Source organism: Schistocerca gregaria, unplaced genomic scaffold (assembly GCF_023897955.1).
Source record: "Schistocerca gregaria isolate iqSchGreg1 unplaced genomic scaffold, iqSchGreg1.2 ptg000304l, whole genome shotgun sequence".
Classification (NCBI taxonomy): domain Eukaryota; kingdom Metazoa; phylum Arthropoda; class Insecta; order Orthoptera; family Acrididae; genus Schistocerca; species Schistocerca gregaria.
In genome coordinates, this window is record NW_026061786.1 from 1,114,869 (window position 1) to 1,140,680 (window position 25,812).

The 25,812-nt window shown below is 38.7% G+C and overlaps 1 protein-coding gene across 1 annotated transcript in view; it reads right to left on the reverse strand.

The window, feature by feature from the left end:
- The window catches only part of LOC126305259 (uncharacterized), a 39,204-nt gene extending 13,599 nt beyond the window's left edge, over positions 1-25,605 (reverse strand). The window contains exons 1-2 of the mRNA XM_049992029.1: positions 24,986-25,605; positions 6,117-6,287 (exon numbers count right to left, since the gene is read on the reverse strand). Of these exons, the coding sequence (XP_049847986.1) occupies positions 6,117-6,287; positions 24,986-25,145 (331 nt within the window). The 5' untranslated portion in view covers positions 25,146-25,605. The remainder of the gene's footprint in view (positions 1-6,116; positions 6,288-24,985) is intronic.
- Between the last annotated feature and the right edge of the window lie 207 nt (positions 25,606-25,812).

Consider the following 25,812-nt stretch of genomic DNA (forward strand, 5'->3'; position numbering starts at 1 on the left):
GAACTGTGTCAAACGCCTTGCGGAAGTCAAGAAACACGGCATCTACCTGTGAACCCATGTCTAAGGCCCTCTGAGTGTCGTGGGCGAATAGCGAGAGCTGGGTTTCACACGACCGTCTTTTTCGAAACCCATGCTGATTCCTACAGAGTAGATTTCTAGTCTCCAGAAAAGACATTATACTCGAACATAATACGTGTTCCAAAATTCTACAACTGATCGACGTTAGAGATATAGGTCTATAGTTCTGCACATCTGTTTGACGTCCCTTCTTGAAAACGGGGATGACCTGTGCCCTTTTCCAATCCTTTGAAACGCTTCGCTCTTCTAGAGACCTACGGTACACCGCTGCAAGAAGGGGGGCAAGTTCCTTCGCGTACTCTGTGTAAAATCGAACTGGTATTCCATCAGGACCAGCGGCCTTTCCTCTTTTGAGCGATTTTAATTGTTTCTCTATCCCTCTGTCGTCTATTTCGATATCTACCATTTTGTCAACTGTGCGACAATCTAGAGAAGGAACTACAGTGCAGTCTTCCTCTGTGAAACAGCTTTGGAAGAAGACATTTAGTAATTCGGCCTTTAGTCTGTCATCCTCTGTTTCAGTACCATTTTGGTCACAGAGTGTCTGGACATTTTGTTTTGATCCACCTACCGCTTTGACATAGGACCAAAATTTCTTAGAATTTTCTGCCAAGTCAGTACATAGAACTTTACTTTCGAATTCATTGAAAGCCTCTCGCATAGCCCTCCTCACACTGCATTTCGCTTCGCGTAATTTTTGTTTGTCTGCAAGGCTTTGGCTATGTTTATGTTTGCTGTGAAGTTCCCTTTGCTTCCGCAGCAGTTTTTTAACTCGGTTGTTGTACCACGGTGGCTCTTTCCCATCTCTTACGATCCTGCTTGGCACATACTCATCTAACGCATATTGTACCATGGTTTTGAACTTTGTCCACTGATCCTCAACACTGTCTGTACTTGAGACAAAACTTTTGTGTTGAGCCACCAAGTACTCTGAAATCTGCTTTTTGTCACTTTTGCTAAACAGAAAAATCTTCCTACCTTTTTTAATATTTCTATTTACGGCTGAAATCATCGAATGCTGATGCCAGTCTTCTGCTAAAGAAAGTTCAGAAGAATGATACAAAGAATAAAACTTCTGATGCAATAAATAAAATTATTCTTCATCGTAATCTAATGAATACAAATTCTGTATGTAATCCTTAATTTATAGTTAATAATGTAATTCCAAATCCAATTATGAATTGGTTAATATTGAATAGGTGGAATTATTTTCCTAATCCTGATATAGAGCTATTGCTCCAATTGCTCCTGTTAATGGTCAAGGTCTGTAATCTACTAAGTGGCATGGGTGGTTTGAGGGAGTTGTTAACATAAGTTAAGTAACTTCTCTAGATTATAAAGTTCTTAAAATTTAGAAAACATGAATTAAAGCTACTGCTGATTCTAGAATAAATAGAAGTATTTGTCCAATAATTAGGAATGAAATAAATTTATTGATATAGATGGCCCTGTATTTCTTAATAAGGTTAATAATAGGTGTCCAGCAATTATATTTGCTGGTAGTCGTAGTGCTAGTGTACCTGGTCGGATAACATTTCAAATTGTGTCAATTAGTACTATGCAAGGCTGTGCAAGGGGGTTCCTTGAGGAACAAGGTGTGTAAATATATGATTAGTGTGACTGATTCATCCAAATAGTACAAATCTTAATCATATAGGTAAAGCAATTGCGAATCTTAATGCTAAATGTCTTGTTCTAGTAAAAAATACAAGGGAATAATCCTATGAAATTATTGAATAATATTATAATGAAAATTGAAAAAAAGATGAATGTTGTTCCATTAAATGATTTTGGTCTTAATAATGTTTTAAATCCATTATGTAAGGTTAAGTTTAGTTTATTTCAGATAATATTAATTCGTGATGGTGTAAGTCAAAATATTGATGGGATTAATAATAGTCCTACAAATGTTCAGGTTCAATTTAACAATAAGCTAAAGATGTTAGTAGATGGGTCAAATGTTGAGAATAAATTTGTTATCAATTTCAGATTAGATTTTTTTATCTCAATTGTTCTTTTTTCTGCTTTTTTAATAAGATTAGGTTTAAAGGAAGAAAAGAGTTTATTTAACTAAATAGAATTAAAGTGGCTGAAAATATAATAAATAGAAAGAATCATATGAGTGGAGATATTTGAGCGGCTGCATTGGGGTCAGCCATGGTGAAAAAATAGTGTGTAGCACTGCTTCCCGACCCGAACACTTGGGCAGGTCACAACAAGGCATTCCTCCTCCTGCTTCATGACACATCACAGTGTGGCAACAATTTTGTGTGAAAGATTTCCAAGTCATCCTGATGTAATAAGTGAAGAGCCTCCTATCTCTGAGCTACATGAACCACAACATGGGGAGTAAACCCTTCCATCGACAGGTGAATAATACATTCAAGAAGGAGAGGCAATGGCTGTTCATATAAAAATTCTGAAGCAGATCTGCCCAGCCCAGCAGAAATTGGGCCATCCATCTTGTATCGTGCATACAACATGCTGGAGCACTGGATCCACTGCCAAAGCAGAGGCAATACCAGAACTTGTAAAGAGAAAGCCATCCACTGTGAGCACTGCCTCCATATCCAGTTGGAAACAAAGTAGTTCCACCTGCTTGAACATGGAGTCATGAGCTGAGAAAAAGAACCACCATTCCCATAATTGAGACATGGGATGACAATGGATCTCATAATTGTACCAGGACAAGAACAGAGCCCACCGCTGTAGATGATGAGTGGCTTTGTCCGGTAAGGCACTGATGGCCTAAACAGTGAAAGTAAGGGCTTGGGGTTAGAAATTAAATGAAATTTCGCACGTATGAATTTTTTAAGGCCCAGACAATAGTAAAAGTATCTTTCTCCATCAAAGGATAATGTTGCTGAGCTGAGATGAATGTTTCTGACATAAAGGCAATGGGCTGTTCGGACCCATCTGAATGGTGATGTACAAGGACATACTGGAACCCATCTATCGCCAGGACTGGATGCTTCCCGGGTTGAAATATGACCAAACACGGCACTTAGTGAAGACTAAGCAGCACAAAAGCATGCTAACAGACTGCAGACCAAACAAATGGAGCACTTTCACAAAGCAACAGATGCAAGGGCTGGGTGATAGTACCCACTCTCTGAATGAGCTTGTGACAGTACCCCACTTTGCCAAGGAGTGCCTGAAGTTCTCATAGCCATAATGGCAGCAACATATTCTTCCAAGTGACACATGTCCTGCTGGGGAATTACATGGCCCAAATAAACAATGGAAGGTTTGGAGAAGTTGGATTTAGCTAGGTTACATTTAAGGCATGTGGTCTGCAAAATAGGAACAAAGAATGGAGGTTACATAGGTGACCCTCCATGATAGCACCTGTCATGACAATATCATCAAGAGAGTTAATGCGATGATGGACAACAGTCATAAAATGTTCTAAAAGATGTTGAAAGATGGCAGGTGCACTAGCAACTCCAAACATAAGCTGTTGGTACTCACAGTGGCCAAAAGGCATATTAACAACAAGCGACTGTTTTGATGATTCATCCAACAGAATCTGAAGGTAGGCTTCACTCAAGCTGATTTTCGAAAGGAACTGACCCCCCGCCCACTTCTATATAATCACTAAGAGCATAACCCTCTCACTTGAGGAAATTGGTCTAATCATTCCCAATTATGTTAAGCAATCCAGCTCCATCTTAACCTGGTCACATGAAGCTACTGGCACCAGCTACATCCAAAAAAGGGAGGGCAGGCAGAGGGTTTGAGGCTGAGGGGTCCCGTGAAATTGTTTGCAAAACCTAACCCTGGGGCAAAGAAAACCAAAAGCTCAGAACACAAAATATCCAATTTGTTACACATTAATTGGCCTGACACCAGGTATGCTGCATATGCAATAGAAAAACAAAAGTAGCAAAGGCATTTAAAATTTTCAGTATTTGCATTGTTAACCAACAAGTACGTAATGGAACTGACTTGTAAGCTGTTTTGGCTGTAAATTCGCCAGGAACAGCAATCTGCTGTTTGCTATAGCTTACCAATCAACATTCAATGTGTGCCAACAGTGGGAACCCAAGCCTGTCTTACATCTATGTGCCGAGTGGCAACACAGTGGCCACCATGTCAACTTGTAGGATTAATGGTTTACCTATCACCCGCACTTCAATGAACAGTTTGTTCTGGCTTGCAGACAATAATAAACGATGATGAAACAGCATGAATATCAATGTTCACTGATTCCTGTAATGACTCCTGGGGTGGAAGGTTGTGATAGAGATCGAAATACCCCTGCCATGTGCCCTTTCTTTTACATTTAAGAAGTCCACTGCTTGGGGCAGGCCGCCTGCTGGCACTGTGCAAAAGAAAAGGAGCATGAAGGAAGTGTTGTTCATTTTCCCTGCTGCTTATAACATGTTTTACTTCATCAGCCCAGTTGGCTTCTTTGTATTGTGGCTTCCTCCTCTTCCCCCAGTGAGCCAGGCTCCATGCACCAGGGCTGCACACAGTCAACAGTGCCATCAAAACCTCTTCTAATGTAGCATCTTCAAGCTGAATGGCACATTGATTGAACTCCTTATTTGGGACCAAACAAATGACTGTCTCTGACAATGTTGTCGGCATAAGATATCCGGGACGAACCAACGCTTAATGAGTGAGGCTGTGAAACTTGGCCGTCCAAGCTCAATATGATTGCTGTGGCTGTTTGTGACACTGGTAGAATTCAACACATGCTGCAACCACTTGCATACACTTCTGGTGAAAGGAAGACAGCAAACTATGCATATCGTCAAAAGAAAGTGATGCTGGTTTCTGCAGATAAGCTAACTGGCACACAAGGTATGCACCATTAAAAAAAGAGCCTTATCGACCTCTGTGTTGACCACTTGGAATGCCATGAAATGTTGACAATGTCTCTTCTCATACATGTCCCAGCCCTTCGGGGATTCATCACAGGGGACGAATGGCGGTAGGTGCCCGAGCCTGGGTAAACGTGGCAAACAAACATTCCAATATAGCCATATGCACCTGCTGCTGTTGCAGAAGTTACGGGGATAAAGCCTTCATGGAAGAGCTGAATCCGAAACTCACAAAAATTTGACCCTCGATGTTGCCATTTGTGTTCTGATTAGGAACACAAGGAAATACATGGCTGTAAAAGAGATACAATTTATTGGGTCATGGAATGGCATCAAGAAGAGTACAACAGAAGTAGTATACATGTCTCAAACCCATTTACCAACCGATGGCATGGAGGCAGGTTCATGCCTTTAGAAAGACACTATCCATGTCATGTGTCAATAGTGTAGTGCTGCACATGCACAAAGCATCTGATAATGGCAATTGGTGACCAGGCTGCTCCTCGTGACCATCTCAGCTAGTTGCGGGCACACAATTTTAATTTCAGTGCGCACTAACCTTGCCGCAGTGGCCCCACTTACATCTGCTGTTAGCAGAATGTGTAGTAACCAGCAGGTTACAACATTCAACATTTGCAGAACACTTCCAACAAAACACCCACTGCCCTACCACAACAAAAACAGACATGAAAATAGTCAGATTCAGTAGCAAGAAACATTTTTGAGCCACATAAGAGAACTTCCAAAACACATAATAAATGAAAATACAAACACTAGTAACAAAGTGCTATTTAAGCTGATGGCAATGGACTTGCACAACATAAAAATATTAATTTATTTGTCATCAGTGAAAGTGCTGTGTGCAAAAATCGACCGTATATGTGCAGAAGAATGTTAGGAATTGTGTAACAAAAAAACTACACATAACAATAATAGTAAGTTAAGGCTTCAGAACTGTTTGAGATTCTAGCAAAAAAAAGGAGAGAGAGAGAGAGAGAGAGAGAGAGAGAGAGAGAGAGAGAGAGAGAGAGAAGTTAAGTGACCACTGAAAATGCTATAAAATAAAGCAAATCACATTTGGTCTTAATAATACTTTTATTACAGTCATAAAAGATGTTATTAACTGCCATAACTTTATAACCATGATGGCAGAAAAAAAGACACAAAGAGGACAACACGTACAGCTGATTATAATGTATGGTATCTTACCAAGGTAATGTCCTACAGCAAGTCCTACAACAACTGAAGCTGCAATTACCATCAGTATGTTGAGAGCTGTATTAACATCTTTGTTGGGATGATGAACATATTTTTTGTTCTTCGGTCCATTCACCTCTTCATCTGTCTGTGCAACATCGTAGTCCAACTCTCCAGAGAGAACTGAAAAGATTGTTCACAGTGAAACTGGTTTCTTGTTTTTAAATTAACAATAGCAAATACACTCTTTAATGTACACAAGAAAAGGAGGTATCCTTGGAAAAGGCCTGGAGACATGGGAATATATCAACAGGATTGTATCATAGTGAGAAAGAGATTCAAAAATAAGATATTCAAGTATAAGGAATAAGGTATATGATATTAGCTAGTAAGGTATACTGAGAAGCTGATACAGACACAGATCACACTTTTGTAATAATAAAGAGTACGCTGAGTAGTAAGAGAACTGGTAAGAAGAAGCAATGCATAAGTCAGTGGGACAATAAGTACTAAGGAATATGAGATACGTTTAAAGTTCTCTGAAGCTGTATAAACTACAGTAATGAATACAGCAAGTGGCCCTGGTGAAGTGGAATGGGTATCATTAAAATGGACACCCTCAAACACTCAACAGTCAAATATGGGTACAAGATACACTACACTTGTTCGTACTCTGTTAGAATATTGCTGCGCAGTGTGTGATCCTTACCAGGTGGGATTGACGGAGGACATCGAAATACAGCAAAAAAGGGCAGTTTGTTTTGTATTATCACGTAATAAGGGAGAGCGTGTGGCAGATATGATACACGAGTTAGGATGGAAGTCATTAAAACAAAAATGTTTTTCGTCGCCGAGCGATCAATTTACGAAATTTCAGCCACCAACTTTCTCTTCCAAATGCGAAAATATTTTGGTTGAGCCAACCTTCATATGCAGGAATGATCATCAAAATAAAATAAGAGAAATCAGAGCTCGAACAGAAAGGTTTAGGTGTTCGTTTTACCCGCACACTGTTCGGGAGTGGAATGGTAGAGAGGAAGAACCCTCTGCCAAGCACTTAAATGTGAATTGCAGAGTAATCATGTAGATGTAGATAACTGCAACGAAACATATGATAATGGAAGAAACACTTCACTTTATTGGTAGAAATAGGAAATACAAAAATGTTCAGGGTAAAAAGGAATAGTGCAATATAAGACACTTAGGAATGAAATTAACAGGAAAAGCGAAGTGGCTGGAGCAAAAATGTGAAGACAATGAAAAAAGGTCACTGGAAGTGCAGACCCAGTACATAGATCAGTCAAAGCAACTTTCTGTGAAACTGCAAGAAAATCTGTCAACATTAAGGGTGCAAAAGAAATTCCACTGCTGAACACAGAGAAGACAGCAGAATGGAAAAAATACATTGGAGAATTTATGAACGGGAGGAACAGTCTACTTACAAGATAGAAGCAGAAATAGATGTTGATTTGGAAGATGTAGAGGATTTACTATTAGCCACAGTCTGAAAGCTCTTTTAAAGGTCTGCAATTTTATAAAGGAAAAGGCATAGATGACTTTCCTTTACAATATCTAAAATCATTGAGAGATGTGGCAAACAAATGACTGTTGTAGTTAGCATATAGAATCTATGAGGCTGGAGACATATCAGCTTAACAGCTGATGCATCAAAGTTGCTGACAAGGATAAGGTAAACACACCAGGGAGGGAGTTCTGATGCTAGATTTGATCATAGGGGCAAGACTTTTGAAATATCAAGATACCTACTTAAGATTTATTGACCTATAAGAAGCAATGGAGTTAGATGTTTGAAATTTTCAGAAAAATGAAGATAATTTTTAGATAAAAATTGATTACATACAATATATATAAGAAAAAAGAGGAGGCAATAAGAACAGAAGACCATAGAGACAAGGGCTCAGTAAAAAAAAAGAGGTGTAAGGCAGAGGTGCAGTCTTTCTCTGTTACTGTTCAAACTGTAGATCAAAGAAGCTATGGCAGAAATAAAAGAAAAGTTCAAGAGTAGGACTAAAATTCAATGTGAAAGGATATCAATGATAATATTTGCTAATGGCACAGCTATTCTCAGTGAAAATGTGAAATAATTATGGAACCTGTTGAATGGAACAAAAAGTCTACAGAGCGCAGATTATAGACAGAGTAAATAAAAGAAAGAAGAAAGTAATGAAGAGTTGTGGAAATAACAATAACGATAAACTTGACATCAGAATTGAGAGCGACATAATAGATTAAATGATGGATTTCTATTACTTTGGAAGCAAAATATAACATAACATGGAGGAAATAGTAAACAGACTAGGAAAGGCAAAGAACTCATTCTTCACTAAAAAGAAGTCTACTAGTATCAAATATAGGTCTTAATTTGAGGAAGAAATTATTGAGAAAATACATCTGGAGCAAAGCACAATGCAGAAGTGAATTGTGGACTGGGGGAAAAGTGGAACAGAAAAGAGTCAAAGCATTTTGGGTTAGATGTTAGAGTATGCTGAAAATTAAGTGAACTGGTAAGGTATGGAATGAAGAGATTCTATGTAGAATCAGTGTGGAAAAGGATCTGGTGGACAGAACAGGATGATAGGAAAAGTGTTAAGAATTAGGGAACAGAGTGTAAAAACTACAGGAGAAAACAAAGATTAGAATACATCCAACAACTATTTGAGGACATTGGGTGTGAACATTATTCTGAGACAAAGATGTTGGCACAGGGAAGAAGTTAAGCTAAACCACAAAAACAAGCCAGAAGACTGAGAGGATGGTGGAAGTGTAGGAAATAGCGAATATTTGAACTCTGACTAACACTAAAGTTCACTTTAAACAGGTTTTTAAGTTTTCCAATATATAGAGAACTACAATGATCTCTGACAACAGCAGCAGAGTAGCATAACAGGAGCAGCAGTGGTTTCTCTCCAAAGTGCCTGTTCTTCTCCCAACGTGCAAAAATAAAATAAAAAATAGGAATCTAGAAGTGATTACCATGTTTAACAATGTTGGTTGAATAGCACTAGTCACAATTTGTTTTTAATAAACTTTTTGAAAGTTGAGTGCTCTCCTTCATGATGGGCACCACGTGTGAATGAATGATTAAATGAAAGATAAGGAAAAATTGCAGTATATTTTTTCCACAAACAGGTAAGATCAGTGCTGTTTAGGCATGACAGCATCTTTATAGATTACAAATAAACAACTGGGAAGCTTCTGCATCGTTCTTAAGCGATTAAGCAGGAAGTCCTATCAGACTAATATATTCTATGCAAAATATACTAGAAACAATGTATGCAATGTGAAATTCCATATGTGCCTACATTTATGACCCTAAACAACAGAAAATGGATTTGATCCAAAAAAATGAGTACATGTATCTCCTTGCAATAGACATATACTTATCTCTTATTTCAATGAACCTGGTCACACTCACAAACTATAAGCTCTCCGCAAAATATGTCATCTATAGACTGAATATGCAGTATGACAATGCTTAACGTATATCATCAGGATGCACAGCAACATGGAAACTTTTCCTGTAATCTCAACATGATAGATGTCAAAGACACTAACTTGTTCGTGCAACTCAATATCAGAGCAGAGAAAGGAAGAAATGATAGCGGGACCAGAAACACCCTACACCACAAGCAATACGGTGGCTTGAAGATGGTATAGATGTAGATTCTGTGTTATCTTGAGAAAGTTCACACAATTCCACATCATTGTAGCTCAATCACCTTTTGCATTATGTTTTTCAGATGAAAATTATTGCCACTCCATGTTGCTGGAATATGAGTGTGACTTAATAAATCAGATACAATAATAATCTTTTTCAGTCTACAACTTCCAATGAACTGGAAGCTGGTGTGATGGTTACTTCCTCTACAGTAAACAATTAAATGAGGAGAGGAGCATGACTTTTGTGTCTGGAGATGATCAGAAAGAAAGACCCTATTTGGCCAGACAATGAATATTTTAATTGCATTTGGCCACTCTTAAGTCATGGTTACTTTCAGTAGCACACTTTCTGTTACAAAATTGTAATCCATTTGCTACTACAACACTCCCACTTTCTCCCCCACTTCTACTGTTTCCAATAACAAATTAACTCTTCTCTGAAGTCTTAGTAAATGTTTCACTATCATACCAGTTTCTCCATGACATCTATAATTTCTAACATTATATGTTCACATTTTCAGATTGTTATCTTCGTTCATCCTACTTCTGAAAACCCACCCTGTACAGACCCAAACAAAAGCATGAAATCAGATAAACTTTGGGTTATACTGCAAATAGGAGTTAATCACGAGATTATTTTAGACCACTGCATTTTTTATGGATACACTGATTCTGGCTTTAATTCAGTACTTTCTATCCTCTTCTGCAACCTTGCCCTAGAGCAGTTTCTATAGAAGAATGTTGGGCAGGCACTGTCTGCCACTCCATCAACAATCTGAGAGCCATCACCAGGATCTGAGGCAGAGAGCGACTTCCTTGACCAGAAGCCTTTTGCCATCATGTCTCATTACTTTTATTCAAACTCTTAGCAGCCACTAGTATCAAATATTAGTAGCTGTACATAGTAACTGATGGCCAGGGTGACATTACAGTATGTGCAAAAATAAATGATAAGCTCATATATACCAGCAAAAGTGACACCAGTCAAGGTTCACAAGATAGAATGGCTACATACAGAACTTTGGCTTTTACACGAGGACTGCACAGTGAGATGCAACAACATTATTGATCGCTGAGTTTGCTTGCTGTCTCGAATTCTTACCTTTTAAAATAACTAAGCACCTTGCGGACATTCAAAGAATGATTTTATTAATTTTATATTTTGTACTATAGTTTTATTAATTTCACTTCTTGACAATTGCATTATGCACTGCATGTCTCATTTTTGTTGTTACCGGGCATATCTTAGATAATGCCATGCATAAGTAAGGTGGTTTTTGTTCACAGCTGGTGGAATTTGAGAGAAAACATAGGGGTGCAACCATGTTACTAGCTATGATTTCTTTGGTGGTCCCTCCCGCCCTCAGTATTAGTTCTGGTGGCAGCTTAGTTTTGATGTATGTGTACACAGGTGTCTCACTGCAGTTTATGCAGCAGTCTGTTGACTGGTCTTGCTGAGCATCCACAACATGCAGCGGACTGGGCACTTGTATGGTAAGCTAATTTTGAGGTTCATAAATTGGCATCTTATGGTTGTTATGCCTTCATTTCTTACATCCACATCACACATTTAGTCATTCACAGTTGGTTCATAGGTTACATTAGGCTGGCGATATCTCCTTATTTGCTGATACATTCAAGATTTTTCAGTTAGGCCCCATTTACCAGTGTGTAGTGATTGAATCAGAGAACCTTTTCATACATCACCCACACAGGATCTCAAATGCAACCCGATCAATTTTCTGGATTTTTTTAAATAACTGGCACCACTTTCTAGTACGGTACACAATCAAGGTATGACCCCAATTTTCACATCTATATGGGTCATTTCAATGTTACTTAATTTTTTGAAGAATCCTCTTAGTTTTCCTTGTTTTTTTGGAATGTCTGAAGATGGAACTTATACGCTGTAACCTGGGTCATGTGTACGATTTTATCCAAATAAAGGATTTGTCAAGAACAAACAAAATGGAGTTATTTATCATGAAAAATACAAAAAAGAACTGCACAGTTCTTTATGGTTTTTAGTCATCTTTTGGATGTTGCAGGTCTTCTTATGGTCACGCTTTTGACGAAAAGACTGAAGAAGAATTTCACCTTATGCAAGACACTGGTTTATATTTTCATCTCACCCAAACACGTTTCACAACGTTATGCACTATCTTCAGTGGACTTGTTGGTTTATTTTCTTTCTGAAAAATTACTGTTACATGTCAACTTCTTGTGTTAAGACATATGGTACTGACCTGAGACAGTAAGTTATTAATTTACAATATGTTTCAGGTGTTTGTCAATGTATTGAAAATGAACAACATACTACTATGGTGCAGACCCACCCAACCCATCCATTCAGTACTTCCTATTCTAGTCCTATCAAAGGCTTATCCTACACTCTCAGAGACCAGGCCACCTGTGAAAGCATCCATGTTGTGTACTAGCTTTGCTGCAAGCACTCCTCAGCTTTTTATATTGGTATATACCAATCAGCTATCCACCAGGATGAATGGCTGCTGCCAAACTGTGGACAGCAGCAAAGTGGAACCCCCTGTTGCACAACATACAGCTGAACATCAGATGCCTGATTTCAAGGACTGCTTCACAACATGGGCCATATAGATGCTTCCCTCCACCATCAGCTTTTCTGAACTGAGCACATGAAATATATCCTTACAACACATTCTCCACTTCCGAAATCATCCCAGTCTCAACCTATGGTAAGCTACTGTCCCCACACCCTCCACCCAACAATTTCTGGCCACTCTCTCCCTATCACTTTGTAGTGCCTCAAGAATTTCGGTGTAAATTCTAGAGAAACTTGGCTTTACACCGTCTCGAACACCCGATATTTTAAGTATGAGGGTGAGAGAGTGGAGATGTGTCTTACCTTGCAGAGTGGAGATGTGTCTTACCTTGCCGCCAGTTTCTAAGTGTGCAGGATGGACATGTATCAGGAGAATATGGCAATAGTGACGGTCGATCTGCACACACAAGTGTTTGTAGCGCATGCCTGAGAAGCTGCATGTCCAGTACAAGAGCAAGCACACTCTATTCCTTGACAGTGTAATGACTGTATTGTTGTGAAAAAATGAATTATGTTTTGAACTACAGACACTTACATTTGACTTTCGGATGTTGGACTTGCAAGAAGCAAGAACTGATTTTATAGTGGTTATTAAACCAAACACATTATAATTGTATCTGTTGGTATCTAAAGGTCCCAGATGGAGTTGACTCACGAGAGTTGAATGCTTGTGTGAATCTTGTGAAGTTGTTTTATTGTGGAGATGAAAATATAACAAAGTTGAACTAAAGTATCCTGATAGTACAGAATCATTTCAAGAGTGGAAAAAAAGGTCTATTTTGAAATTCCCTTAACAAGCGGCAGGCTTTGGAGAAGAAGAGTTTGTGAAGATTGACACAGCCGGCTGACCCGAGAAGAAGATCGGCTGCACACAATATGTAAGTCAACTGCAAGAGACGTGCGAGTCTTGCACCCCAGTACCACACTGTCTCTCCCGTCCTCCGAATAATGTGAGAACGTGGCAACCTACGAGACAGGACCCAAAGAAATCTGAAATTTAAAGACAGAAACTAAAAGAAGATATTAGGTACCGCCATAGCAACCAAGTCTTACAACATACGAACACTGTTTCCAGTAATTGTGCAGAGTCCAATGAACAAATGGAAGAAAGTTGAGAGTGCAATTCTGTAAAAGACATGAGAAAGTAATAGCGGAGAGAACTGGAGAGATGACCTCAACTTTTTGACTAAGAAGGTCGGGTGTGGAGAGTAAGCAGTCTTCACACATGTACATCACGCCGCTGCTGTCGCCGTAACCAGCCACCGATGCCGACGCTGAAACCAATGTCCAACGCTCCCGGTGCACAGTGCTGTCCACCGGCGCTAATTATACATCTTCGTACCAATGCAGCTCAAACTCTATGCTGGCTGAGTGAAAAAACAATAATTTTTTGGTAGAGTTGAGGGGACGATTGCACGTATAACTGTTATTATAGTTATTGTACTCAGTGGTGAATTTTCTTTAGATGTTCACTAGATCTAAGATCAGTAAAACTATGGATCAGGAACAACAACATGGAACAACTTCAGAGCCAGCCAGGGCTGGGGAAGTCAACAGGGGAGTGACAGACTGGACGGAGTAAGTAAAGTTAATAAGTGCCATTTGAAGTGAAAAACTAGAAGCACAAAGTGTAACTTTAAGTGAAAAATTAAGTGCTCAAAATGCTTCGTTTAGAGATGAACTGAATGCTCAAAATGCTTCATTGAGAGATGAACTGATTGTGAATTTAAGACTTAAGTGAGATTCAGTGAATACCCAATTAAATAGTACATTTGATGCTCAGAGCGAAATTTTAAGTAATCAACATGAAACCTTGAATAGTCAGGCAGCAAGTATAGTTTTATTAAAGACTGAATTTGACCCTCTTAATAATAAGGTAGAATATCTGAAGTTAGATTTAAAGAGTGGACTCACTAGTTCTTTGGATACTCACGTTAATCAACTATTTATCAAATTTAACCAGAGAAAGGATGAGCAACTTCAAGATTTAACTAAAAAATTAGAATTTGACACTGAAGATAAATGTAATTATGTAGAAAAGGAACTTGTTGAAAAATTAGGATCATTTCAAAGCGTATGCAATGTTACCTTCGATGCTGTATAGCAGAGGTTGAACACCCTGAAGGATAGTATTGAGAAACAAGATAAGATCATTCCTTTTGTCCTATCACAAATTGCAGGTGTCAACACTCGAGTTGACACCATGGAAAGGGATTTTAAAGAGAAACTAGCGACATCAGCTACCTTAAATATAAGCAATCTGGAGGAACAAGTAGAAAAGTTAATAGACAGAAAAAAGGCCGAGAGGGTAACCCCTGACAACATTTCTTCAGATTTAGCTTTGGTACTTAATGATACAAAAAAAGGCATAGACAGTTTATGGAAAGAATTCAAACTTATCCAGGACAAGCTAAACAAAAAAGTGACTTCCTCTAATGTGGTGTTAACCAGTGAGGCAATAACCGACCTACAATGGGGAGCGAATTCAGGACTATCCATGCAGTTCCCAAAATTTATGCCAGACGGGGACGTACACCCAACACATTTTCTGAAACGATTTAACCAAGCCTTGGCAAAAATCTGGGAAGACTAAAAAAAGATAGAATTCACAGTAGGGTACCTTTTAGGGGAAGCTTCAGAATGGGGCACTGTGAACACAGAATTGTTCGTCTTGGGCCGACTTATAGAAAAAGTTTAAGGAGAAGATATTTTGACTGGTATCTGACATGAGCAAAGTACTTGGACAAACCAATGGAAGAAGAGGGCTTAGTTAGAATCTTAATAAGATGGTTACCTATCTATGCTAGGAAGGATATATTATGGAGTGGGTGGAAATGACAAGTGTACGAACAAACAATCTGAAATTGGAAATATTTTCAATAATCATTTTTTAAATGTTGTGGAGAAAGTAGGATCTAGATCTTTACTAGAAGAGGCAAGGCTTCTAATAGAAGAGGCCATACCTGTGCAGTTTGAAACAACTGTATTTCCACGAACCTCTCCCTCTGAAATCAGTAAAATAATAAACTCATTGAAAAGTAAAAGCTCTTATGAAATTGATGGCATTTCCAGCAAGATACTTAAAGCTTGTTCCCCACAGATAAGTAGGATTCTCAGCCACATATGTAATACCTCTTTGGAGCAGGGTGTTTTCCCCGATAGACTGAAATATGTCATTGTAAAACCATTGTATAAAAAGGGGGATATGTCGGATGTCAACAACTATCGCCCAATCTCTCTTCTGACAGCTCGATCAAAATTTTTTGAGAAAGTAATGTATTCAAGAGTAGCCTCCCATATATTTAAAAATAAAGTACTAACAAAATGTTACTTTGGTTTTCAGAAAGGCTATATACGCTTTCACTGATCAAATATTAAATGCTCTGAATAACCGGACATCACCCATTGGTATTTTTTGTGATCTCTCAAAGGCCTTTGACTGTGTAAATCATGGAATTCTTTTAGATAAGCTAAATCATTATGGTTTGAGGGGGGGCAGTGCACAAATGGTTTAATTCATACTTAACTGGAAGAATGCAGAAAGTTGAAATAAGTGGTTCATGTAATGTTAATACAACAGCTGATTCCTCAAACTGGGGGGCTATCAAGCACGGGGTCCCACAGGGTTCGGTCTTAGGTCCTTTACTATTCTTGATATACATTAATGACTTACCATTCCATATTGATGAAGATGCAAAGTTAGTTCTTTTTGCTGATGATACAAGTATAGTAATAACATCCAAAAACCAAGAACTAAGTGATGTAATTGTAAATGATGTTTTTCACAAAATAATTAAGTGGTTCTCAGCAAATGGACTCTCTTTAAATTTTGATAAAACACAGTATATACAGTTCCGTACAGTAAATGGCACAACTCCAGTAATAAATATAGACTTTGAACAGAAGTCTGTATCTAAGGTAGAATTTTCAAAAATTTTGCGTGTGTCCACTGATAAGAGGTTAAACTGGAAGCAACACATTGATGGTCTACTGAAACGCCTGAGTTCGGCTACGTATGCTATTAGGGTTATTGCAAATTCTGGTGATAAGAATCTCAGTAAATTAGCTTACTATGCCTACTTTCATTCACTGCTTTCGTATGGTATCATATTCTGGGGTAATTCATCGTTGAGTAGAAAAGTATTCATTGCTCAAAAACGTGTAATCAGAATAATTGTTGGAGCCCACCCACGGTCATCCTGCTGACATTTATTTAAGGATCTAGGGATCCTCACAGTATATATATTCACTTATGAAATTTGTTGTTAATAATCCAGCCCAGTTCAAAAGTAAAAGCAGTGTGCATAGCTATAACACCAGGAGAAAGGATGATCTTCACTATGCAAGGTTAAATCTGACTTTGGCACAGAAGGGGGTAAATTATGCTGCCACAAAAGTCTTCGGTCACCTACCAAACAGCATCAAAAGCCTGACAGATAATCAACCAACATTTAAAAATAAATTAAAAGAATTTCTAGATGACAACTCCTCCTACTCATTGGCTGAATTTTTAGATATAAATTACGGGAGGGAAAAAAAACTAACTTAAGCATTAGTGTCATGCAATATTTTGTGTAATGTAATATCTTGTACAGACATCTTTCATTAACCTGACACGTTCCACATCATTACGAAGTGTCGTATTCATGATCTATGGAACAAGTATTAATCTAATCTAATCTACTGTAGAAGAATTGATATCCTTTGTAGACACACTGGATGCCTTGAATTAAGACCAAAATGAGAACGTACATCGCCCAGTAATGTCGCAGGAATTTGCACCTAGTAGCAGTGGAGTACAAAATGGAAACGCAATATCCTGATTTGGTAACCAGCCGGTACCTACAAACAATGAGGAAAACGTTATGCGATCTGGATCCAGGGCCGTGGCCCAGGTCGTAGAAATATATTAGGAAGCCTAGCTCATAATAAATATGTGAGTCACGCATAATGTACTGACCCAAGAATGGTTGTTGCTAGTAGAACCTAGCTTAACTACCGTTAATCCACAACCAATTATAGTTGGAAGGGTAGAAGATTTCAAAGGTAACATATTTACTGATTCTGGTAGTGAAGTGTCACTTATTTCTAATGATTTATTTAATACATTAGGAACTAAACATAACTTACCGCTATTACCGGCAACAGGAGTGTACATAGTAGGTATTATTGGGACCAAAAGTAAGGTTGTAAAACACGAAACCCAGGTAAACTGCATCATTGGGACTGTCCCATTTCATCAGACACTTTAAGTAGTGGAAAATATCAATAGGGATGTGTTATTTGGTCTAGATTGGCTATCAAGAGTTTAACGTCAAATTGAATTTTGAGGACAACTGTCTTTATTTTGAACTAGGTGATGATAAATATTGTATAAAGTTTGTCACTGAGCCCCACAATAGTAAACAAATAACTGAGAATCAGTGTTTATGACTAACAGTGACAGCACAACCGTCACCACAGATTGAAGACTTAAGTCATACATCACACCAAGCTGACATACAAAATAAAGTAAGTGAATCCTCAATTTTAACCAACAACCAGAAGTTGGATTTAGCTAAAATTCTATTGGAATACGAAATGGTATTTCCTGATAGTCCGGGTAGTATTAGTGACTACGTATGTAAATTTAAGATCAAAGATAAAACTCCATTTTTCTGTAAACCGTAACCAATACCAATGAGCTTGAGAGAGGCGGTTAAAGAAGAAATAGATAAAATGAATGGCAGCAAAATAATAGCACATAGTTACGAATAACCCTTTAGCAGTGGTAAAAAAAGGCTACAGGGGGTGTGCCGTTAGTGCTAGATGCACGCACTTTGAATAAACACATAGAGACAGAACGAGACAGACCAATTAATATCAAGGAATTACTGTCCAAATTTGAAAAAGCGCAGTGTTTCAGCACAATGGACCTGACTACTGGGTATTGGCAAATTTGGTTCCATCTTGATTCAAAGAAGTGTACTACAGCGTTTCTATTTGATGGGAAATCATATCATTTTAATGTGTTACGGCGATACAGATAGCCGTACCGTAGGTGCCACCACAAAGTGGTAGCAGCCTTTTCGGTAGTTGCAGGGGCAACAGTCTGGCTGATTGACTGATCTGGCCTTGTAACACTAACCAAAGCGGTATTACTGTGCTGGTACTGCGAATGGTTGAAAGCAAGTGGAAACTACAGCCATAATTTTTCCTGAGGCCATGCAGATTTACTGTATGGTTGAATGATGATGGCATCCTCTTGGTTAAAATATTCCAGAGGTAAAATAGTTCCCCATTCAGATCGGGCGGGGACTACTCAGGAGGACATTGTTATCAGGAGAAAGAAAACTGGCATTCTATGAATCGGAGCTTGGAATATCAGATCCCTTAATCAGGCAGGTAGGTTAGAAAATTTTAAACGGGAAATGGATAGGCTAAAGTTAGAAATTGTGGGAATTAGTGAAGTGTGGCAGGAGGAACAAGACTTCTGGACAGGTGAATAAAGGGCTATAAATACAAAATCAAATAGGGGTAATGCAAGAGTAGGTTTAATAATGAATAGGAATGTGGGTAAGCTACTACAAAAAGCATAATGAACACATTATTATGGCCAAGACAGACACGAAGCCCACGCCTACTACAGTAGTACAAGTTTATATGCCATCTAGCTCCACAGATGACAAAGAGATTGATGAAATATATGATGGGATAAAAGAAATTATTCAGCTAGAGAAGGGACATGAAAATTTAATAGTCATGGGTGACTGGAATTCAATAGTAGGAAAAGGAAGGGAAGGAAACGTAGTAGGTGAATATGGAATGGGAGTAAGGAATGAAAGAAGAAGCCACCTGGCAGAATTTTGCATAGAGTGCATACCTTAATCATAGCTCACACTTGGTTCAAGAATCATGAAAGAAGTTTGTATACGTGGGACAAGCCTGGAGATACTGGAAGGTCTCAGATAGATTATATAATTGTAAGACAGAGATTCAGGAACCAGGTTTTAAATTGTAAGACATTTCCAGGGGCAGATGTGGACTCTGACCACACTCTACTGTTTATGAACTGTAGATTAAGACTGAAGAAACTGCAAAAATGTGGGAATTTCAGAAGATGGGACCTGGATAAACTGAAAGAACCAGAGGTTGTAGAGATCTTCAGGGAGAGCATTAGGAAATGATTGAGAAGAATGGGGGAAAGAAATACAGCAGAAGAAGAATGGGTAGCTTTGAGAGATGAAATTGTGAAGGTAGCAGAGGATCAAGTAGGTAAAAAGACGAGGGCTAATAGAAATCCATAGGTAACAGAAGAGAGATTGAATTTAACTGCTGAAAGGATAAAATCCAAAAATGCACTAAATAGAGCAGGCAAAAAGGAATACAAATGCCTCAAAAGTGAGATCGACAGGAAGAGTAAAATGGCTAAGCAGGGACAGCTAAAGGGACAAATGAAAGGATGTAGAGGCACATATCACTAGGGGTAAGATAGATACTGCCTACAGGAAAATTAAAGAGACATTTGGAGAAAAGAGAACCACTTGCATGAATATCAAGAGCTCAGATGGATAACCAGTTCTAAGCAAAGAATGGAAAGCAGAAAGGTGGAAGAAGTATATATAGGGTCTATACGAGGGCGATGTTCTTGAAGACAATATTATAAAAATGGAAGAGAATTTAGATGAAGAAGAAATAGGAGATATAATACTGCGTGAAGAGTTTGACAGAGCACTGAAAGACCTGAGTCGAAACAAGGCTCCGGAGTAGACAACATTCCGTTAGAACTATTGACACCCTTGGGAGAGCCAGGTCTAGCAAAACTCTATCATCTTAGTTTTAGTGGATCCTCTAATAGTATCACAAAAAGGAAAATACAACGTAGAAGACATAAAGATGTATATCCCCCACGGACGTTAACGCTCTGTGTTAATGCACGGAGTGACAACCGTCTGATCCCCAGTTGGTATCGGTGTTTCTTCAAACTTAGTTTCCCTGCACCGGACTCCCTTCAATTCTAAATAATTCTGTAATGTATTCTTGAATTCTTAAACAATCCCATACTTTTGAAACCGAATATGACTACAAGATTAGGACCAATTTAAGAGAATCACAGATGAATAGTGATCTTTAAACATGAAATGAGACGAATAGAATACAGTACTAGTATAAAGGTAATATCAGGGTACTATTCAAATTAAGTAACTTCTAAACATCAGAAACTGAATGGAGTGCTTTATGTGTGTATGAAATTTAGTGTAAAGTGAATGACTAAACAACTATATTATCGTGGTGTATAATTTTCTATTTTTATAGAATAGTTTATACCTTTTGTGAGATGTAATGTAAAGGGGAGGGTTAGTATCACTATTGGAAGGGGTGGGTAGTGTAAGTACAAGCACGACTAAAACTAATCACACACCCCTCCTTTCAGACTACCCTCGCAGACAAGTGTAAATGATTCTTCACCATTTGCCGTTCAATAGGTGTTGCTAAGATTTTTCTTCGGGGGCTTCAAAGCTGAAAGTGAAAATGTCCGTTCTGTAGGATACATTTAACATCATACCTCCTTCAGCTTCTCACTCAAGTACAGGCGAAGTTTGGATCCTGGAGAAGGGGGAGTGGGAAGGGTTTCTTGTCTTTGGGGCTATCTTCTTAGCAACCGTCTCCACTTTTTCCTTTCTTACTTCTCTAGTGAGTACCTATCTATCTTTCCCTCTTCTATCACTGAAATCCTTCTCAATTTCTGTGGTTCATTATAACCTCAACTTATTTCACATAAGTCAGTCGAAGAATCAGGATACACAAACACACTTAAGCATACACACAACATAACACGAAGATGCAAACAGGGAAATGTTGTGAGAACTGTCAAGTGTTGTAGGGGGAAAGTATCGGCACACACAAAAATATGCATACATTGCTGTATGCGGTGACAGTTCCGCATCACATATACGTACGTACCGACGTATAAGAACTATTATGAGTATTGTTCGTATTGGTGGTGGTTCTGCATCATCAATTTTGTTGATCTCAAATATACAGCGTGGTCGATTGATTGTGATGGGGCCAAATACCTCATGAAATAAGCATCAAATGAAAAAACTACAAAAAACGAAACTTGTCTAGCTTGAAGGGGGAAACCAGTAGGTGCTATCGTTGGCCCGCTAGATGGCGCTGCCAAAGGTCAAATGGATATCAACTGCATTTTTTTAAAATAGGAACCCCAATTTTTTATTACATATTCGTGTAGTGCGTAAAGAAATATGAATGTTTTAGTTGGACCACTTTTTTTGCTTTGAGATAGATGGCACTGTAATAGTCACAAACATATGGCTCACAATGTTAGACGAACAGTTGGTACCAGGTAGGTTTTTTTAAAATTAAAATACAGAACATAGGTATGTGTGAAAATTTTATTTCGGTTGTTCCAATGTAATACATGTACCTTTGTGAACTTATCATTTATGAAAACGCATGCTGTTACAGCAAGATTACCTGTAAATACCACATTAATGCAATAAATGCTCAAAATGATGTCCATCAACCTCAATGCATTTGGCAATATGTGGAACAACATTCCTCTCAACAGCAAGTAGTTCGCCTTTCGTAATGTTCGCACATGCATTTACAATGCGCTGACGCATGTTGTCAGGCGTTGTCAGTGGATCACGATAGCAAATATCTCTCAACTTTCCCCACAGAAAGAAATCCAGGGGCATCAGATCCGGTGAATGTGCGGGCCACGGTATGGTGCTTCGACAACCAATCCACCTTTCATGAAATATGCTATTCAATACCGCACGCGAGCTATCTGCCAGACATCCTTCATGTTGGATGTATATTGCCATTCTGTCATGCAGTGAAACATCTTGTAGTAACATCGGTAGAACATTACATAGGAAATCAACATACACTGCACAATTTAGATTGCCATTGATAAAATCGGGGCGAAATGTCCCATAATGCAGCACCATACAGTAACCCGCCAAGGTTGCTGATGTTCCACTTGTCGCAGCTATCATGGAGTTTCCGTTGCCCATTAGTGCATATAATGCCGGTTTATGTTACCGCTGTTGGTGAATGACACTTCATCCCTAAATAGAACGCGTGCAAAAAAATCTGTCATTGTCCCACAATTTCTCTTGTGCCCAGTGGCAGAACTGTACACGACGTTCAAAGTCGTCGCCATGCAACTCCTGGTGCATAGAAATATTGTACGGGTGCAATTGATGTTGATGTAGCATTCACAACATCGACGTTTTTGAGATTCCGGATCTCGTGCAATTTGTCTCCTACTGATGTGCGGATTAGCCACAACAGCAGCTAAAACACCTACTTGGGCATCATCATTTGTTGCAGGTCGTGGTTGACATTTCACATGTGGATGAACACTCCCTGTTTCCTTAAAAAACATAACTATCAGGCGAACAGTCCGGACACTTGGATGACGTAGTCCAGGATACCGAGCAGCATACATAGCACACGCCCGTTGGGCATTTTGATCACAATAACCATACATCAACATAATATCAACCTTTTCCGCAATTGGTAAATGGTCCATTTTAACACAGGTAATGTATCATGAAGCAAATACCATTAACACTGGCAGAATGTTACGTGATACCACGTACTTACACGTTTGTGACTACTACAGCGCCATCTATCACAAAGCGAAAAAAGTGGTCCAACTAAAACATTCATATTTCTTTACGTACTAAACGAATATGTAATAAAAAAATGGGGGTTCCTATTTTAAAAAATGCAGTTGATATCCGTTTCACCTACGGCAGTGCCATCTAGTGGGCCAACCATAGTGCCATCTGGATTCCACTTCAAGCTAGACGAGTTTCGTTATTTGTAGTTTTTTCGTTTGATGCTTATTTCGTGAGATATTTGGCCCAGTCACTATCAATGGATCACCCTGTGCCGTGCCAGTCCTTTGAGAAAAGGTATAGTATCTACTGGGAGTTGGTAAATAGAGGTAGACATAGCATCTACTATGTGTGGACATGATATTTGTTTATACAGTAAAAGTGAGGAGTGAATGTGGACTATAGGGTATAAAATGAAGTATTAAAAAGCAGAATATGAGTGTAAAGTAGATTTGTAATTTTACCAGAGAATATTTAAGTATAGTATACATAAAGATGTATGCTAGGGCAATGAACCAGGAGGCCTACTCAAGAAGGATATGGAGGGCACACTCGGTCAGAAAAAGGGTGGATAGGCAGACCTGTGAAGGGCTGACCTATACTGCGTGGAAAGGGGCACCAAGAAGAGGATTGACCTGTACCATAGGAGGATAGGAATGAGGACGGGGTGTACCTACCAAAACAGAAGGAGAAAGGGTACTCCTAGGACCAACCTATGTAAGATATAGGTGCTGTTCCTAAAGGGAAAATGGACAGTCTCATGATAGAAGTCACACGTTTAATGGGATGAGACTGGTAAGTTTGAATTCTATGCATAAATAGCCTCATTAAGTTTCAGGTTTACAAATATCCAAGAAGGGAACACTTTTATTCAACCCAGAGTTTCACCAGATTACAATAGATAATGAATAAGTACATACTTAGAAAAAGTACTACAGGAAGTAAGAACAATGCAGCAGAGTATTCGTGAGTTATGTACACCTGTAATTTTCGATTGTAAGAGGAATAGAAAACAGAGCTAACTCCAATATGGACTGAAAGGGTCATGTATTATAATTACAGTAAAATATGCATGGTTATTAATAGAGAGAGACATTGTTAAAAGGTAAAGAATTATCCTACGTATAAAATACTGCATGTTCGAGCTAAAGGGAGGGTATGTAGTGCCTCGAGAATTTCGGTGCAAATTCTAGAGACACTCGGCTTTCCCACGTCTTGAACACCTGATATTTTAAGTACAAGGGTGAGAGAGTGGAGAGTCTACCTCAATGCAGATTTTGTGTGTGCAAGACGGACATGTATCGGAAGAATATGGCAATAGTGACGGTGGATTGGCGTGGACAACTGTTTGCAGCACATGCCTGAGAAGCTGTATGTCCAGTACAAGAGCAAGCACACTCTAGTCCTTGGTGGTGTTATGACTGTATTATTGTGAACAAATGAATTATGTATTGAACTAAAGACACTTACATTTGACTTTTGGATGTTGGACTTGCGAGAAGTAAGAACTCGTTTTATAGTGGTTATTAAACCAAACACATTATAACTGTATCTGTTAGATTCTAAAGGTCCAAGACGGAGTTGACTCACGAGAGTTGAATGATTGTGTGAATCTTGTGAAGTTGTTTTATTGTGGAGATGAAAATATAGGCCTAACGTGACATCAAGGAATCGGCAACTACGTAATGGGGGAAGGGGAATGAGAGAGAGTAGGGAGGAGGGGAATTTGTAGAGGTACACCAGGGCTTGAATACAGAACTCAGGCACAAATGTATGTAATTGCTGTAGTTATGCACAAATGTATGGTTTTGAACAGAATAGACTAATGTATAGAGCTGCATCAAACAATTCTTCGGGCTTAAGATCAGAATGACAGCAATTACATGGATGATTTGACAGTTACTTATAGGGTGAATGATAACAAATCTGGGAATCATACTGCTACTCTGAAAACAAAGCATGACAATATATTCCCAAAGTCGTACCTTCATCACACTCTTCTTGGTCGATGACTTCCACGGATTCACCATCGCTTCCGTCGGAAGGTGTTCCGTTATCCTTAATCTTATCTGCTGCAGTGTCATTTATTACCATCCAGCTGTCCGACAGTTCGGAATTTGTGCTCTCCTGCTCACTTCCATCCATTTGATAATGCCCTCTATGGTTCACAACCACTAGTGATAAGAGTTTAGCAAACTGTTTTCATTATTTCCTTGATCACAAAGGACTGGAATTTCCAAACTCACTCTGTGTACAAACACTTCCTTTCACAACACACGTCAGATTAATTAGGTCCTCGTCAATACTGGCATCAGAGATACACAAACAATTTCAAATTTGCAACTGCAACTATATGACTAACCTTCATCTAATTTTTAAGTATTATTTGATATGTAATACCTAAACTACACGTCATATTAATAAGATTCAGAAAGTATATAATGGCATAAACACATTCCTTGCTCCATCACACCATGTTTTTACTACGCAGGCCAAAATGAAACATTTTACCTGCGCAAAAACAAATGCGCAGACAATACGTAGCATGTGGACAGGTAATGACCGCAAAATTGTTTTCGAGTCAGTTGTGTGTTCACAGTGAATTGGAAAGTAGAAGATACGCGTCAGTGCACTAGAGAATTTCTTGCTGAATTTATTGAACTATTCTGAGACACACATATTTGTGGGAAATTAAAAGCAAGAAATACAGCGATCGAGTTAAGAAACCAGCTGCTTATAGATCTTTAATGAAGAAAAAAGGCGCAACTGACTCTATAGCAAACATGGAAACGTTCTACACAGAAAGGTCGTT